Here is a 19,147-nt window from a genome sequence, read left to right on the forward strand (position 1 = left end):
CCCACAAGAAATAGAGGAGTTTATAAAGTTGGTAGAGATGAGAGATTTTTCAGTGTGATCGGTATATGAAGTGGTACATCACGTGTTATTATACAAATGATGTGATATATATGCTAAAAAAGTTAATAACTTAAAAAATAAAATTTCCCACAACTTCTATTAAAACACATGATGTACCATTTGTATTTTCGTCACGTCAAAAAATTTCTTGCTAGTGAAAGAGAGAGAGTGGTTAGATTGACCGCTTGGTGATGGAGGAAAGAACAAGGGTCTCTCTCCTAGTTTCCAAATTTCTATTCTCCCTCTTGTTTTTAGCACATGTAGCTTTTGCTTCTACTCTAATACACAACAGCTTTAGGTAAAACTTACGAGACAAGGTTAATGGGACGTGCCACGCTTTCCCGCATCCCACTTCTTGCTCACCCATAAGTTCATTCTTGAAGTGCTTGACCCAATTAGTATTCTGGATTCAAACCTCACAATCCCCTTTTTTTATTGGCATGTTGAAAATTTTGAACCAAGTGTTGAACAATTTGCGTCGTAATAAAGGTGTTTTACATACACTGTTCTACCCTCCCTTTTTTCTTCTTTGGTACTCTTTGCAGGTGTTGTAGGACGTTGGATCTCGAAGGTTTAATTTGGTTCGATGCTTCAAGATTAATCTTATGGTTTGTGTGTGGCTTTGGGCACGGCGGGCTACTCTCCGGTGTGGAGATTTAGAGGTTTTTGTTGCTTTTGTTTCTTTTGCTGAGCTTAAGCTTGTCTGAGCCTCCCTAGTTATTTTGGGTTATTCCTCACCTTTTGCTTTGGCCCTTTATTGTTGTACTAGTTCTTCTTTTTAATGAATTTCCTCTTTTTAACCAAAAATAATAATAGGACGTGATCTCACATACATCAACAGTTAAAAATTGTTCGCTTGTTTGGTTGTTTGACCATACCACAACTCAAACAAAAAATAATATTATGTAATTGAACATTGTCGTTAAGTAATAACAGTTCTTGTACTTGAGTAATTTTCAATGCGCATTTGAACGATTGACAATAGCACTTCTTAAAAACGTTAATTTCAAAACGATTATCCATAAAATATATAAGATACTTAATTAGAGAACAATCATTTTTTTTTTAAATAACCGATATTATCTACACTAAAAAAGAAAAAAAATTAGAGAAGAATCATTAACTTCTAATTATATAAGAATCAACGTTGTATTGCTTTCAAGATGAAAAACTTGGACTTGGGGGTTTCAATGGTGGACCAAGATTGTCTCCCCTCCTTATTCTATCCCCTTCCATCCCCTCCTACTTTCTCAACCGTTCATTTCATGCCAAATTGATTTAAAGCTCCAGATTTTGCCACGTTGTTAATAACCCTCACGTTTCATTAATGCCCAATATTCCGGCCTCATTCGCTGCATTTCTCGCCCCCTCCTTTCTGCCTTATACGCTACCTTGCTTCATGATAGGAGCATATTTATGGTACTTAGCTATGTTGTTTCCTTGTATTTAGTTAGTTAATTACTATTTATTACAGTCTTTTAAGCTATTTTCGTATGTTTGTAGGTCCTAATGGCAAAAGGAGCAAGAAAGTGCATTTTGGAGCCATTTGGAGCAATTTTGGGCATCAATTGAATAGCTTATGAGTGGAGCAAGGTGCATGGACGAAATTGTAGTCAAGAGAGGCTAGGAAATGCTACAAAGCTGGAGAAAGAAGTTCAAATACAAAGAAGATAAGGAAAGAGCAAGAAATAATGAACATTATCCAACCTTATCTTATCCTATCCTATCCTAACCAACCTTATCCTTTCCTAAATATAGCATTATCCTATCTTATCTTATCCAAATCAGTTTGTGCCTTAATTCTAGCTATTTAGAAGGGATTAGTTATACATTTAAATACATAACTTAGATTCTAGAGACCTTATCCTTTGTGTGCCGCATATATGCCATTCCTTGGTGTATTGGGAGTTGTAATCCCTCTCCTACAAAGGTGTTGCACCCCTTAGCCTAAGTTCTTCTAGAAATATGCCCTAATACTCTTTCTAGAAGCCCTTATCTGCTCCTAAATGTATGCCGCACCCTCTCCATATTCTCTTTGGTTTTCTAATTTCTAGAAGGTCCAAAACCCTAGTCCTTTTCCCATTGGATTGTGTAATCCTTTTCCTTCAGAAATTGTGCAAGACCTAGCCTATAAATACAAGCCTTTGCTGCAGGTTTTATCCATCCATTCACTCATTCATTCATTCATTCATTCATACATTCAGCCATCAAATACCATAATTCACGCCACATCACCCTAGTGCCGCAAACAAGGAAGGAAGGAGAAGAAGACTTGTGCAATCTGCCATCCAAGGAGGGTTCGAAATCTGCCATTGGAGTGTGGAGTGTTTCTAGGTGTATTATATCCTTAGTTTTAGTTCAATGTTTATTTTAACTTGGTTTTCAATTATGATCAACATATGGAACTAATTTCTTTTTAGTTAGAGGTGAATTCGAAGCCATGATTATATGTTTTATATGAATTGATTACATCCAGTTATTGTTTCTTGAGTCTTGAATGTGATTTGCTTATCTAAGTTATCAAAACTTGTTTATGTATGTTGGTTGAGGGTCGACACTTAATTTGCATGCATGAATTTGATGCTAGAGTATAAGAGAGTTTCACATAATAGTTATTCACTTATATTCACAAGTAGTGGAGGTTGCTAGTCACAATCGTGTTAAGTAAATCTTTGGTATGAGTCTGATGCGTTTCATAGTGATGAATGTCTTGTCAATGCTTATGATTTTCATAGAACTTAATGACTTTTGATATGTATCTCTATCATATGTTTCATGTAGGGAACTTGAGAAAGATAATTTGGTTGCGATGCGTATTCCATCTAATTCAATGAAATAAGGAAAATCTGATGGTTGATTGTGCGATGCAATTAACTTGGGGTGTTGTCATTCATAGTCTAAAGGAATAATAATTGGAAATTGGTTTATATGCATATGTCATGTGTGGAGAAGGACCCTCTAACTAGCCTTTCACCCAAATTCGTTTTTACAAAGTGTTTTATGCAAAGTTTCTATTTTAAGTTTTAATTTCGTCAAAAACAATCCCCATTTCATTTAGTCTTGTTATTTGAGTCAAAATCTATTTTCTTTTAGTCTTTTGAGTCAAGTTAAGTTTTATTTTCGTCAAAATAACTTGTTAGGTCTAAAATTGAGTCTTTTTTATTGTTTGTTGCTGTTTTGAGTGTTTTAAGTTAGTTTTGAGTCTATAGAGTCTAGTTTAGTGTTTTTGAGTCTTATTTGTGTTGATTAGCATCCCTAGTTAATCCCCGGTCTAGAACAATCCCTACTTGTATATATACTATAATTGTTATCAATAAGGTTTAATTTATGTGTCAAGTTAATTTTCACATCACCTCCCCTTTTATGCAATCACTCCACCTGCAAAGTTTATAAAAATCACCATCTGGGTTCTGATCTTATGAGCTTTCTGGTTGGATTTGAGGTGGAAAGAGGGAAGCTTCCATTTGTTTCAATGGAGAGTGGAGGAGGTTATGCTAGTGGGTCATTGGCTAAGCCACTATTCATGGAAGAAAGTTTTGCCATGTCTCCTGAGGACTCTTCTAACCCTGAGAGGTCTGGACTTTATCTCTGCCTTAGGTTGAGCTTTGGTGGTGGTGGTAAAGGCAGGCAAATTGGGGGTGAGTGCTATTGGCGACGTGGTAAAACCTAGAGCTTTAAATCAATTTGGCATGAAATGAACGGTTGAGAAAGTAGGAGGAGGTGGAAGGGGATGGAATAAGGATGGCCCTTCAATGGTGGGTTGAGAGGTGAGAGGGGGGTTAAATCAGTCAAAAAACAAGGTGTGAAAATGTGTTGCATCTTAAATATGTGGTGTGAAAAGACATTTTCTTGTTCATATTGCACCCTAACACACACACGCGCACACCTTTTTCCTGTTCACGTTTCACCTTAACACACTCATACCCAGAACCACACCCCCACCCTTCTCTCACATGGCTGACACTTGGCCATTCGCATTTATTGATAGATAAAGACTTCATCCAAAACATTATGAGCTTCTTTAGAAATGTTTTAAAAATAATTGAAAGCTCTTTTGTGAAATTTATTTTAGGATCAATTTTTAGTAAAAATAAAAGTAAATTTTTTTAAAAAAAACATGAAAATGCTTCCTGCAAGATGCACTTAACTTATACATTTTGCAACATTTCAAGTGTTTTTGAAACTCAAAAATATTTTTTTAAAAACGCTTTCGTTCAAGTTTTATAACTTTTTTATTTGGTTTGGACTAAATTGGGCGCACATTATGCATTTTCTTTTTTATCTTTTTTTTGTTTTTTTGAAGTGTTTGCTTGTGAAGTTACAACATACGATGAGTGAATCAAACATTGAATTAGATGAGATATTAAATGGTCAATAAATGTCAATTAGTATTATGGTCTAGTGATATTCCTCTTAACTTGTAAGTGAAAGGTCATGGGTTCGATTCTCGCTAAAGTGAATTTGAACCACATTATTGCCAACCCATTATAAGGCTAAACCCACCCTCACCCCCTTAGACCATCTCCAACCATGAGGATAAAGCTTAAAAATTTAAGCCAAAAAAGTTTAAGTCATAACTCAGAAATTGCTTTTCTTCTCCAATGATTACGGCTTCAAATTTTAGCTCGAGATTATTAAACAATGATTAGACTAATTTTTTTCGGTAACTTTTTTAAAATAAAATTTATGTTGCTTATTCTAATTTATTTTATGAACATTTTAACCTAAAAATATTTAAATTTCAATAAATAATTAAGAATCACATAAGTTTTAAGTGAAATTTGATTTAAATAAATTTTTTAAATTCTTTTAGACATTAAATTTAATTTTGGGTCTTAGATTTTTTTTTTCTTTCCTATTAGATTTAATCTCATTTGATCATAGCCATTGGATTCTAAGTAAAAAAAAATGTTTGAAATATGATAGTTTGATAGGTCCAGAATAATTTAAGTCAGCTTAATTTCTGTGGAGAATCTAGCCCAAATATATTTTTTCTCCCCAAGATTTATTTTAGGGAGAGTTTAAAACTTATATTTTGAGCTTTATCCCATGAATTGGAAATAGTTTTAGTGTAAAAATATTATTCGGAAAAAAAAAAAGGTTGATGACAAAAAAATGAGATATTAAATGGACTCATTAGAGCAAGCAAAGCATGTGTTTCAATAAAAAAATGGTTTGGCCCCCATTTACCAACCAAACTAAATATCAATTAACTACAATAAATTTGTCAATATTATTGATTGCGTCCCAACGTCAAATGATCTTGAATTTGTGGATTTATGGTCCAACTTCGATAAACTTAACTGTGCTATTTTAAAATATAACTAACATATGTTTTCATACAACAATATTACAAGAAAGGTGAATCAAACTCGAGATTTCATGTACAATAATAATATTTTTATTTAACTGTGTTACAAATTTCTTACAAGTACTAATCTTGTCGGACACGTATTCTACTAAAAACAAACGGCGTAACACATAAACGTTAAATGTAGTATATTCTTACAACTTGATATGTTGTGTTTCCAAGTTGGATGGGGCAGTATTCGTACACGTCCTCAAAATACCAAAAAAATGCATGACGCCATAACAGTATAACTAGTCGACCAAGCCATATGAGCCCAAACGACACCTCAATCTAAAGTACATAAATATCCCTCACATGACTCGTACTAATAACACAGCTACCTCTAATTTTTCAAAAAATGCGAGTGTTGTTTCGGGTTTTAAGTTTAACTGAAACAAAGAGTTTTAAGTTTAATTGAAATAAAGTAGGACGTCACCACTTTAATATATGCTTTGAAAACCGGATTTTATGGTTTCGTTTTTAACTTTCAGTTTTTCTGTTAGCAATGCTTTTAGTGGTCCATTTTGATTCATTCTAATAACTTATGAGAGTTAGAAGTATAAGAGAACCGTCATTCATACTCGCTATTTTTTAGTTAAATTTTTACGCTCCAAGCATACTTTATAATTTAGCGAGTCAAAACAAATATAAACCAATAGAAATAAGGTTTTTTTTTATTTAGAGCATCTCCAATGATGTTCTTAAATGAGCTCCTAACTAGAATTTAGTGAGGATTTTAAAATTTAAAAAAAAAAAAAAAAAAAAAAAATCAGCTCCAATCATTCTCCTTATCCACCTCCTAAGATAGGATTCATCGAGAAGTTGCTAAATATAGTGTGCAAGAAAGGAGCTCCTAGTGACTCTCTATGGTTAATGCTCACGAGAAACATGACATGAGTACTAAGTCTAATTATGACCTCTAAAATAGAGAGTATGGTTGGACCGTTGGAGTACAATTTTTTTTAGAGAGCTTCTAAAATAACTTTTTGATAGTTTTAGCTAAGATTTGCTATAAAATAAAGAGCATGATTGGATGCTAGTTATCAAAACAATCGTAACCAATGCTAGGAGCCCTTGAGAGCTCATTCCTCACCCCCAAAATTTAGCAGCACCTAGCAGTTTTGGTATCGTAGGAACAGAATAGGGAGTGTGATTGGAGATGAAATTTCCAAATCTACCCTATACTTTAGTTAGGGCTCATTTAGGGAGCACATTGGATATGCTTTAATTACAATACATTGTGACTTTAATTGTACCGGGATATTAACGGTAGATGAAAGTCATCCAGGTACATAATTTGTTTCTTTTTTTCTTTTTCTTTTTTTCACTTGTTTATTTTATGTTGCATTTGGTACAATGTGCTATTATAGATTTTCTAAAAATATTAGACCATGTGACATAAGCTTTGTTATTTTTGAGCAATTCCTACTAGTTTTATGAGGTGGTATAATGTAAGGGGGTAGATTTTATCTTATTTTCAAGTTTATTATTTCTAATAAACCAACATCAATAAAAATGATAAAAAGCATTTACTAAGCAATTCAAAATAGAATTGAAGTTACTGTCAAATTTGATAACGACCACCTTTTCTATCAATTCACGTCATGCCACATAAGAATTGGCATTTCAGTTGAAAAACAATAATGTTATCTTTTTTTAATGTTATTGGTTATGTTGACTTTTTGATATCTCCTTGCTATCAACAGTTTGGACACAATCAGCGGTCTGGCAGTTTTGTAAATGTAAAAGACATTTTTGGACAGTTTTGAAGATATCAAAACATCTAAAACCTAACAGTTTGCTGACCTCCTCTTCATTCATCTTTCTCTCCAATTAGAGGCCGTGATCTTTACTAATGACGACAGTGACGCTCAAGAGGAAACAAAAGAGAGACTTGATCATTGAGACTTGAATCTTGTGTTGTTTTAATTATTATATTTATGTTTTAATTATTCTACATGATGAATGAATTTGATGAACACGAGTAATTTGTTATATTATGAATCTAGAGTATTGTTGTTAATATATGTAATATTATAAATTTATTATATTTTAATCACCGTGTCCGTGTGCTTATTTGTTGAGCTTTGCTATGTGGACATGTCCACGTGTCCATGTGTAGTGTGTCGTCGTTTCCGTATCTACTGTACAACGTATCCAACTATGTCCCAGGTTCAAAGTTTTTTTTTTTAGTGTAGATTAGTATAGATATCGTTTGCATTAAAAAGAAAAGGAAAAGAAAAAAAAAAATCATATAACACATGTGATGGTGAAAAAAAATTCTTACCTACAATTGAAGGTATAACCCTATGAGTATAGATATCGCTAGATGAATTTTTCAAGCAAATTAACTAAATCCCTAATTCCTAAATCCCCAATTCGAATACAGGATAAAACTGAAATTAGACGCCGAGAAGAAGAGAAGTAGGAGCCTGGGAGGTGGTAAGGTCAGAGGTCGGTGGAGTACTGAAATTTGAAGCAGCAGAAAGAGGAGAAGAAGAAGGTGGCAGCGGAGGACTTACAAGAGGAGAATAAGAGGCAAACGCCGATGGACGCACCAAGTAACAAATTGCGAGATTTGAGCGACTTCAGTGAGAGCTCGAGGGCAGCGCTGCTGCAAGTGCGTTCGTCGTCGGAGAAAACCTGTCGGATTGAGAGGATAATATACTGGTGGTCAGAATCGCAAAGGTTGATGTCGTCAAGGAGGTTATGACATGAGTGGATTGTCTGGAGACTCTAGATTCCAAGAGAGATGGAGCAGCAGAAGAGCCCATCCATTATATTTAGAACGGGCCGGCCGAGGCCCCGTTATTCTAAATAATAGGACTCGGCCCACCCTTAAATTACACACAACCCGGCCCGCTTATCCCCTACAAAAATTAAACCCGCTCCGAACCTTGTCTACCCAACTCGACCCGCAGTTGCTCTACCTGTTTACCCACCCCTAATTGAATCTAATATTTCCACCTTGAGTACTGTTTTTGCTATTTGGCAGCTAAATTCACAACCTGAGTCGGATGAGTTCTCATGTGGAAGGGTACGATTCTCCTCGAATTTTTATTCAATGTTGTTGCAGAAGATGCAAACATTTCTAAAAGAATTTAATAAAATGCCCTATCTTTCGACCCAAAGAAAAACCGAGACCGAAGCAAATAAGCTTAAGCAGCAGTCACGAAACCGACCAAGAAGCAACTGGTTCACAAAACAAAACACATATGCCTCTGAAAATCATAACATGATGATGCAAAAGAATTTACGAAATCATAACAAGCAGCAATATAAACAAATGAGCCCTAACATGATCAGAGAAATGCATCATCGTTTGACATCGACAAAGAAAAAATAACCAAACTATTACACAAGCCCCATGCTGCATGTATAAAATCCAAGGAATTCTGAGTAGCTAACATTGTCACGAACGAAACTAGATTGATAAACTAAGCTACAAATATGAATCCAGTGCCCGTTATACAAAATCTCCAACCAGATCGAACGGAGGAAAAACACCTTGAAACTTGCTTGTTAAACTCATTTCCCTGCAACTTATCATTCATGACTCAAAAGTAAACAAAAGACAGATAAACACCACAACAAAATAGACTAACAAAGGCAATGTCTTGTAGAATTTTAAAGCAATAAACTAAATCACTGGGCTACACCGAGCCACTTTGTGAAGTTGTCGAACTCTGTGTAATCGCTGTCAGAGATCATAGTTTTGTACCAAGCCTTTCCAGCTGCCTTGATGGCGGTAGCTTCCTCCTGGATAAAAGAAAATTCAACAAGTAAATCAGCACACGCCCACAATCATATAGAAGTAAACAAGACTCGAACAAGTATTAGGCAAGATAAACAGACATTGGACATTAGCATACATGATCAAGCAAGATAGAGAATGGTATATGTAACTACACATGAACAAACATTGCTTTTCCGAAATAGGATTTACATAAAGAGAGACACAAACAAAAAAAATATTAGATATGCATTTCCTTTGTCCAAAATAATCTGAACGAAGAAATAACGGATATTGGAAACATGTAAGATCAATTTTTTTGCCATACTGAATGTTTCACTTTCACCTGCTCAAAGTATTGAAACGAATATCTACTTCCCAATGAAATGCCCTAGGATCTTGGTTTACCAAAACAATTTGATCATTTACTACAGCTTTGATCTTGGTTTATTCTATGATTTACTACAGCTTTGATATGAATGCAAGCAACATCTCTTCACCTTCACCTAATAACGAGAATCCTATAAAATGGGGCATCATTTACTATAAAGTCACACCACTCAGACCCACTCACCGCACGGAGGCCGGTTACTTAAACATCTTTGCATCACAATTACATGTACTATTTAGAGTATAATTAGCTTCTTAGCATTAGCACTTTTCAAGTATGATTAGATACCAAATAATAACAAATTACTAATGCAAGCACATCATTTCGTGATCAAATCGTCCTGTAAAATCCTCTAAAACACAAAACACACTGCGAAACAATCAATCTTATTTCATAGTTTTCAACTAGTATATCATATTGCAATCTAATCATGTTGTATTATCCTAGCAGCAAAACGAACAATCATATTTTAAAACTAACAACTAACGTATCATAAAAAACAATGCAAACAGAAACAAGCGGGATCGATTACCTTAGTAATGGGCTTTCTCTTCTTGTCAAGCTTCTCCTTCTTGGCCTTCACGCGCTGCTCCTCAGCCAAAAGTGACATTCTCCTCGCTGTCTTAGCATAGGGGTTCAACTTGAGCAGTGTGTTGAGATTTTTGAGAGGGTTTTTCTTCATTGGAGCTCTCTTGGCATCCTTCTTGATTGGCCTGACAACAGATTGAACTTCATCAGAGTTGATGATCCTCGCCAAGTCAGCATTGACCATCTTCGACCTCGGCAGCACATATCCCTTCTTCTTCTCCGAGGGCTTGTCAAACGACCCGTAAATTGAGTCGAGCTTCTCGAAAGCAGACTTGGTCCAGATCACAAACCGACCCAAATGCCCACCAGGAGCGAGCTTCAGCAGGTTGAGCCTCTCCACATTGATAATCTCGACCCCGGGAAGGTTCCTGAAGGCCTTCACCAGCTTAGCTCCTTCAGTTCCGTAAACAATGAGAGGTCCTTTGCGGTTGATGTACCTCCTGTTCCTCATCTTACCCTTTCCGGGGCGAATCGCGTGGCTGTCCTTCGCCTTCTCGGCGTCGGCGTAAGCCCCGATCTGCTTCAGAAGCTTCAGAGCCGCCGAGGTCTTCTCCACGCCCTCAGCTGAGTCGCTGACGACAAGAGGAAGCTCAGGAACGGTCTCGATTTTGTGACCGCGGGCCATGACCAGAGAGGGAACGGCAGAAGCCGCAATCGCCGAAACGATGGCGTACCGCTTCTGGTTCACGTTGATCCTCCGGTGCCAGCGGCGCCAGATCTTGGTGGGAGCGAACATGCGCCCGCCGCGGCACATGTTTCCGAAGGCTCCCTGCCCGGCGCGGTGGGTCCCGCCTCCGGGAACACGGGGGATACGCGAGACGGCGCGTCCGGTTCCCCAGGACTCGGCGGAGGTCTGGTGACCTGCCTTCTTGGAAACCGCGTAGGGCTGGCGGCTGTTGTTCGACATTTGAGAGTGGACGAAGGTGACAACGTCCGGGCGGATGGACGCCTTCATGACGTCGGGAAAGGCGACGGTCTGGGGCTGATCGGTGGCCATGTCGCCATCTAGGGTTTGGACGGTGACGAGGGGGCGAACAGCTGCAGCGGCGGCCATTTCTGAGATAGTGGGTGGAGTGTGAGAGAGGGAGATGCGATGCGAGGGTTTAGGGTTGTGAGAAATGAGATTAAAGCGGATTTTTATACCTACAATGTTTGGGCCCTAGGGTTTTTTCAGGGTTCGACCTGCTCCATTTTCTTTTATTTCTTTTTTGTCCTATTATTTTGCTAATTTCGAAAACAAGTTACAAAATGAAGGTAATATGAATTTCTTACATGTTTTTGGGTTAATGAATAATTTCGTAGGAAAATTAATGAAAATTGTTTAAAATTTTTAATTTTTAATAATAAGGACAAAATAACGAATAAAGTGAACAGTATTAGGATTGATTTTTAGTGTAAAAATGTAATTTTTTGTTAAAATAAACAGTACCGTAGACTTTTTGTTAAAACTCCTTTATTTCTTACATTCATTCAATTCTGTATTCATTTATTTTGTGAAATGCTATAATATTCAGTATTTGGCTTTAATATTTATATGTGTTAACATAATTATTATCTTTACGATCAAATCATAATTGTCTTAAACAAATCTTTTCTCGTGAATAATCAAATCCTAAAAGTCAACAGTATTCTCAAAAAATAAAAATAAAAATAGCAATTTTTATTTTTAAAAGATATAGCATATATTGGGCCAGATAAGGTAGGCTGGAGCAGTTGGGCCTCGTAATGTTTGTGGGGCATGTGTCACTACGAATCTACGATGGAACAAAACACATTTTGAAATATAAAATGAGAAATTAGCCCCAATATTTGATGATGAGTTCTTAATATTGAAATGGTTGACCAAAGACATTCTTAATTTTGAAACTACTCTTTGACAGTTAAGATATTAGCTCTAATGATTTAGAGATTTTTGAAGAGAATGAGATGTTGGAGAAGATCAATGACCTCACGTCAGAATGCTAATATTATTAACCAACAAAGCTACAAACCTTTTATAATGATATAAAAGTATAATTTTTAAATAGATGGTGATGAAGTAAAATGGTAAACGAAGATCATGGTAGTAATAATGTAACAGAGTGCAAGTTAATTTTGTAACTAATAACTCTCCTCAATTTGCAATTAGTAAAATTATAATTAAGCGTCTCCATTCATTGCTGATTGATTTTGAGTTATTTGCGTAGATTCTAACATTTTTTTTTTCTTTTTGTTATTTAATTGTCAATGTTTTGTTATTCAGGAAAAAAAAAAAGAACCTTTCACTTTCAGGTGTACACACAGACTTTACTCATCAATTCCCTCATAACAATCGCATAAAAAAGCCTTTCCTTTGTAACTTTGATACAACTAACCCCAAATTGACAATTACATGAAGTGCAGGAAGTAACCTACACGAAATACAGCTTAAGACATTTTTTTCTACGTCTGCTGTAAGAATTCGAATTCTCCGTTCTCGTAGTTAGATTTGTTTGGTGGCACAAGATGCAAACCTAAATTTGTTTCCTTAACAGAAAATGTTAACAAAAGAGAGAAAGAAGGAGGAGAAAACTAAACTAAGCAAATGTTACAGGATGTACATATACTTGTCTGGAAGGTCTGGACAAAATCCGGGTTACGAATAAATCATCCATTGAGGCCACCAGACAATTTAGATCCTTTGCGCAGCTTGAAAACCAATTCAAATGTTTCTTCCATTCAACATCCTGTAACGCTGTTGGCATTGTGGCTGCAGAACTACATTCCTAACGTCGGAGTTGGCATTTACTGTTCTAGAAACACCACAGTTTTGCTCCAAAACACACACCAGTCAGTGGGCGTAAGTACGAAGAAGTTCAACATGACAGACCGTTACTCAGCTTCGTGGGGACAATTCCTGCATCTACTGTTTTCGTATTGACATCATATGATACCAGGACCTTCCTCTGAACAAACATAAACGGGATTTATTAGTCAAGATAAAAGAAAATCACAAGTTTTAAAAAGACTAATTAAGAGCGGATGCTGCTAGGCTCATTAAGAGTTAATGGAACTCTCAAGATTTTGAAGATTTCTCAGAAAGAAACAGCTCACGAAAAGTTTTATTTTTTGGTCATGCATGTAAAGTTTTATTGAAACTTCTAATCTGAGCATTTTCGGAGTCATCTTAGTCACCCATCTCTTTATTTTACACGACGTTTTTCTCTAAGATAGCATGTGAAATTTATAGTTAAGATCATTAGACTCATTACTGATAGCAGCAGTATTTGATTCTCATAACAAATTTAAAATCCGCAAGAAAAGATATTCGGTTCAGGGGGATCGAAACTCTGTTGAAAAACGAGAATACATCAGCAATCCAAGGGCTAGCAAATGCGTAAACTAGCAAAACTGGATTTTTTTTTTTTTTTTTCTTGGCATAATGTAAACATAGCTAGCAAAATGGGTAATTTTTGTGAAATAAAAACAATAACCACATTGCTTTTTATACTCAAATCTAGAAGGGCATTTGGGATTGACAAGGATAACTGAGAAACAATAGAAACATATGCCTAATGAAATAGTAAGAATTACCATTGGCTCAAAGCCCGGACTGGACAAGTTGATGATGAGATTCCTCATTAACAACAGAACCTGCAGAAACAACAAATATTTAACAACAGGCGCATCTCTTCTCGCTGTTTACGTAAGAGTCAGGAAATATAAACCCCTCCATGCCTTCTCCTGAGTGTACGGTTTTGTGTTTGTCTGTATGAATAAACTTTCAGATAACACTGCCAGATACTATTCTTCTGGAATGGTAAATTTGTTAGCTAATAGGGATAGGCTTTCACATGATGGTCCCGCTGTTACTTGTTGATCTTATTTCACATTGATTTGTAATAACTATTCTCATCCCACTGTTACTTGTTATTTGTTAATCTTAGAAACTACCAAGAAACAAATTGTTAAAAGTAATGTAATTTCATTCAACTCACAGTTTCTAAATTAATGGGATCCATTTCCCTGAGTTTCTGAGCGTGACCCTTTGTGTCTGGATCAAAAACACTCCCGATGAAGCCATAAACTTGGGAAAAATCAGGAAGACCTGCAAAATAGTAAATACATATATGATAAATATCCCACCATCAATTTTCTTTAAATTCAAAGTCGATGATGGATATAGTCAGCAGTTACGATCTGATGATCACCATGACGCCCAAGAGCTTGTTTCCCTTGATTAGGTATCTCGGAACTTGGCAGGGGGCCATTAAGACTGCATGTGTTAATCCTTGATAACCCCTTTGATCCAATATCAGCTGAATCAGTAACGTCATACCCCATAATAGGCGCTGGAAAGTTCTCGACAAAACTATTCTACCATAAGCATATCGAGGAAAACAACTAGAAAAAGAGAATGTCTACCTTCAGTTCCGTGAAGATTAGTAAATTCTTCTTGTGACAACAGAATTTGGTCCGATGGAGGGTTTATCAAAATGGAATTTTCATCCCAAGGAGAATACGTAGATGAAATGGCGTTCATTGAAGAAGGATAAGCAATGGATGCGTGCAACGGAAGTAAAACTGCAAATTCCAATATTGAACAATTAAAAAAAAAAAAAAAGGATGACAACAATTAAGGTTTAAGCTTTAGAAAGACACAATGCCACTATCTTCAACAATGGAGAACCATTTTTTGAGGCCTTCTGCGGGTAAGGATAAGCAGCCTTGCGCTTTGGCCGCGGAGGAGGCACGTGTGCTGTTGTCCCGCTCCTTTGAACTTTCAAGAAGTACTTCTGGGCATGACTTCGAATCTGCAAAACCTCGATTCTTCAAAAACCCACCAAAATTTTAAAAAATCCCTCCAAAATCTAACCAATTTCGATCCACAGAGCAGAAAAATACTTTGCTTCAAACCTGAATAACGGTTTTCGAACCCACAAAATCTTCGATTTTCTTCCAGTCTCGATCAAACCTGAAAATCCACAAAGCTTCAATAACTACTAACATCAAAATCTACAGTTAATCAGTTATACACATTAAAAATTTCCCATTACATCACTCTGTTCAGAATTCTAAAAGATAATCGCGACAGTAAAGTGAGAACTAAATTGGAGCAAAAGAGTATTAAAGTTCCAAAATTTGACGAATTCAAAATAAAACCCATAACCCAAAAAAATAAAAAATAAAAAATAAAAAATAAAAACAGAACCCAAACAATGCTACACGAAAAGCAATTAAACTAAACCCCACTAAGCAATCAATTAAACTGAAACAGAATAGCCAAGTGGTGCGTTGCCTGGTAGATAGGGCTTTTCTCTTCAACCCAGTGCATACGGGTTCAAACCCTCACCCTCCCCGTAGTTTAAATGAATTTCAGTGTAGATTATCTTATCGTTTGTAAATAAAAAAATGAAACAGAAATGAATATTTGAAAGTGATGAAGGAAAGAGGAAAGGGAGATGAAGAACTGACAGTTGAAGAGCTTCAAGGAACTTGTCGTGCTCTTCGTCGGTCCAGCTTTCTCTGGACTTGGTGATGGTGTATGGCTTCCGGACCTTCTTCCCTGACCCGTCTGAGGACGGCGTCGACGCCGTACCCATTGACGATTGGTGGCTGTTGGCGTCAGTGGAGTTCATGTGGCTTCTCAAAGCATGAAAGCCTCACTGAATGAATGAATGTGAAACAGAGAGAGAGAAAAAGGAGTATGTGTGTGGCGCGCGGGGGTCTGAGGGAGTGTGTGTTCCAAAATTCGAGGCGGTGGCGTGTGAGTGGATTGAGGCCGCCCAATTATTTGGCCACCAATCTTCTTCCCCCCACTCAATTAATCGCCCCGCGTAACAACGGCAAGGTCCCACTAGAATTATCGTAGAATTTCCAGTCAGGTTTATTTTTTTTGGTATTGGGTTTAAACTTTAAAGTACAAAGCTGGCAAAATTACAGTTAAAAGCTTTGGAATGATGTGTACAATTTGACTGTAGCGAGAGGGCTTTGGACGTTTAGAGCAACTCCAGTAAGAGCCGGAGCCCGATCGACTGGCGATGGAAATGACCCAATTGCCTCAGCAATCTGCTCCAGCCTATGCGAGCAATGGTGCTCGGGGGAGGCCCGAGTGAGAGGGCCGACTCGAATTGATGGCCCAAGAGCCTGAGGCCACATAATGCAAGGCTGACGTCAGCTACATTATAAAATTAATAAAAAAATGTAAAAAAGCAATAAAAAAAAATTTTAAATGTAAACAATTTCTAAAAAAAATCCGAAATTTTTTTAAAAATTAAAAAAAAAAGAATTACTTTTTCTATAAATATCTTATCATTATCTTTCACCTTACACCACAATTTTATTTTTTCTCAAATACTTTGGATTGTAATTTCTTATTTAATGGAACGTGGTACAACGAGACCGATTAAAAATCATATCCGAAATTTGAAATAAAATTAATTTTTATTATTTTATAAAATAAAAAATACTAATATTTAATTGCCTATTGCCATGGCTATTTAGTTTAGAAGTAGAGATGTAAAAGGCAGTTACTGTTCACTGGGGGATTCAATAGTGAGTTGCCCTAGGGGGCCTTTGCAACGCTGGAGTTGCTCTTATCATTTGGCTATGGCGGGAGGTGGGCTAAAATGTCTTAGAGCCTTCTTGGCCCTACCATAGATTAGTCATATTCTTCAAGGTGTGGGGTACCTCATCTTTGGCAATAATAATAATAATAATAATAATAAATAATGTTGAGGAGTTCATATTTTTAAACTACATTAGTGTACCATCTTATGTGACAAATAATACATACAACCAATGTGACAGCCCATCCCGAATCATTTGCACTGTAGGTGTGAAATAACGATTTTGCCCCTGGACGTTAATTAGTGTTGTAGGGTGTTTGGTTTGTTTTGTTTTTGGTTGGTGGGCTACCATCTGGACCACACACTCACACACACCCATCTCATTCTTTCCTGTGACTCTCTCTCCCCCCTTCTCTGGGATTTCATCCGTTGTCCGTATAAGTGGTATGGTCACTCTTCAAACTACCTTCATCTTTCACAGATCGACATCGAGGAGATTACTTTTGTGTTCTTTGTGAGCTCAAGAGTTCATCCATACCCTTAAATCGACGTGAAACCTTCGAAAACCCGAGAACCATGGAACCCCGATTTGGTGCACTGTTCATGCACACGTGATCGTGAGGCTTTGAGAAGTTTTTAAGGTTCTAGGAAGCTTTAGGACGTCTTCCCGAAGCTTAGGGAGTAATTTTGAAGTGTTTTGGACGTTGGGAAGCTCAAGTTTGTCAAGTTGCAGGTTTGGCCGGATTATCGAGGTTTCTCTGGTGAGATTTCCTTGGTTTTAGGTCCCCAAAGTGGTAAGGTTTTGTTCTACTCGTTGTAAGCTTCATTTTGGTACAAATTTCATGGAATTTGGTTAAGAAATGAAGAAGATATTAAGGTTTGAAGTTTTTTTAGAAACCGGCGAAATTTCGAGTTGCAGACAGCGACGCTGACGGCGGCGGACGGCAGCGACCGGCGAGGTTCACCAGAGAAAGAGGCGAATATTTCGTTAGAGTTAACGAAATATTCTAACGGTGTCAGGTAACAGGCGTTAACTTCTGTTAGGGTTTTAACGGAATATTCCATAAAATATTCCCTAACGCCGTTAGGGTTTCCACACACATGCCAGGCATGTGCCCGCGCGTGACCGGTACGTCTGGCCGTGCCTTGGCTGGTGCATGGTGGCGCATGGGAGGTCGAAAAATGATTTTAAAAATATGGGGATGTTCGTGAGGTTGAGTAGAGCCTGTTCGTATTTTCAAACAGCCCATTTGAGCAATGTATGAGAAGTTATAGTTGTTTCGTATATAGGTGAGGACTATTCGGAGGACGAGCGCAGCCACACGAGGCTTGGGGCTTACAATCCTTCTAAAACGTAATTTCTATAGAAGGATTGTAAGCCCCGAGCCTCGCGTGGCTGCGCTCGTCCTTATATATATATATTGATTGCTATCTTTCCAGAAATTACGTTTTAATGGTTTTATAATTGAAATGCCATGTCGAATATCGTCGATATTATTATTGTGATTGTGATGGTTATGCTTTGGCGCCGTGGACGCTCAGGTAAGTCATGTGAGTATGTTTGATAGTGATAGATGTGGTGTTGATGAGTTTGAGTTATAGCTTATATTCCTGCACCTCAATGATTGTGCTCCGCCAGAATAGGGCCTAGCCTTCACGTGATCGTAGCACTGAGCGTAATTAGATACACCAGCCTGTCGTACAAACCACTTTAGGTGGTTCCGACTTGTGTGCAGGATAGTGGTTGAGGAACTATAGTTTCAGCCATACAGGTCACTTTAGGTGACTCCGACTGACGTACTAATATTACTGGCATATTATGATTTGTTTTATCTCACCTGCTTGATGCTTATACTATTTGTTTGGATATTCTGACACGGCATATTCTAGCATGGCATATTTGAGCTTTATCGTTTTAGCATGATTTGATATACGAGTACGTATAATATTTTCTAGAAAGTATACGGGTATTACATAGAGGGGTTATTACTTAATATTGAAATGGTTTGAAAAACAAACTTTGTTTTTGCCCACTCACGTTTTCTGTTTTGCGCCCCTCCAGGTTTTAGGTAACGAGGACGTGGGTGACAAAAGAGGCATCGAGGCATTTCTAACATAGCACCCTCCATGTAGGATTTTCTAGTTCACTTGTGTAGTGTTTGTTTATTTTAGACTGCACCTAGGATACTTAAACTTCTACTTTGCCTTTTTCCTTCTACGTTTGTTACTAGTACTCACTGATCTTTTTATTGTAAATTTTTTTGTTGACTTTATTTTTCTCGTATTTTCACTCTTTTACTTCCGCATTGCGCACTTGGCTACGTCACCCTCATGTGACGGCCAGCATGCCCCAATTTTTGGATCAGGGTGTGTCAACCAACATCTAATTAGATATATTCATTAATTAACGTGACATGCACACATTATTTGCCAAATCAAATAAAACACTAATGTAGTACAAAAATATAATCTCTCTAACATTTACCTAATAATAATTG

The 19,147-nt window shown here is 37.0% G+C and overlaps 2 protein-coding genes across 3 annotated transcripts; both read right to left on the bottom strand.

Moving 5' to 3' along the window:
- Nucleotides 1-8,794: 8,794 nt before the first annotated feature.
- Nucleotides 8,795-11,246, bottom strand: LOC137722288 (large ribosomal subunit protein uL4-like). Its single transcript, XM_068461254.1, has 2 exons — nt 10,067-11,246; nt 8,795-9,169 (listed from the first exon to the last, which is right to left on the bottom strand). Exons 1-2 carry the CDS (start codon nt 11,174-11,176, stop codon nt 9,056-9,058), a joined length of 1,224 nt encoding a protein of 407 aa, XP_068317355.1. The 5' UTR covers nt 11,177-11,246; the 3' UTR covers nt 8,795-9,055.
- A 1,192-nt stretch (nt 11,247-12,438) lies between these two features.
- On the bottom strand, nt 12,439-15,863 carry LOC137722878 (protein REVEILLE 8-like). 2 transcript variants are annotated; one of them, XM_068461989.1, is made up of 8 exons: nt 15,556-15,863; nt 14,998-15,055; nt 14,771-14,894; nt 14,506-14,664; nt 14,292-14,399; nt 14,079-14,188; nt 13,675-13,734; nt 12,439-13,046 (listed from the first exon to the last, which is right to left on the bottom strand). In XM_068461989.1, the coding sequence occupies exons 1-8, from the start codon at nt 15,717-15,719 to the stop codon at nt 12,957-12,959; spliced, it is 873 nt and encodes a 290-aa protein (XP_068318090.1). In that variant the 5' UTR covers nt 15,720-15,863; the 3' UTR covers nt 12,439-12,956. The 2 variants fall into 2 exon arrangements, with proteins under 2 accessions (XP_068318090.1, XP_068318089.1); XM_068461988.1 differs by lacking the exon at nt 14,292-14,399 and having other exon boundaries at nt 15,556-15,862.
- Nucleotides 15,864-19,147: the final 3,284 nt, after the last annotated feature.

The sequence above is a fragment of the Pyrus communis genome, chromosome 17 (assembly GCF_963583255.1).
Source record: "Pyrus communis chromosome 17, drPyrComm1.1, whole genome shotgun sequence".
NCBI classification, from domain to species: domain Eukaryota; kingdom Viridiplantae; phylum Streptophyta; class Magnoliopsida; order Rosales; family Rosaceae; genus Pyrus; species Pyrus communis.

Bases quoted from the DNA above. Each gene is read 5' to 3' on its own strand.
- LOC137722288 (XM_068461254.1), bottom strand. From the start codon at position 11,176: ATGGCCGCCGCTGCAGCTGTTCGCCCCCTCGTCACCGTCCAAACCCTA. The intron at 9,170-10,066 runs GTAATCGATCCC...TCTTTTATCCAG, and splicing joins AGAGAAAGCCCATTACTAAG to GAGGAAGCTACCGCCATCAA.
- LOC137722878 (XM_068461989.1), bottom strand. From the start codon at position 15,719: ATGAACTCCACTGACGCCAACAGCCACCAATCGTCAATGGGTACGGCG. The intron at 15,056-15,555 runs GTCAGTTCTTCA...GTGGATTTTCAG, and splicing joins TTCCTTGAAGCTCTTCAACT to GTTTGATCGAGACTGGAAGA. The intron at 14,400-14,505 runs GTAGACATTCTC...TTACTGATTCAG, and splicing joins TAATCTTCACGGAACTGAAG to CTGATATTGGATCAAAGGGG.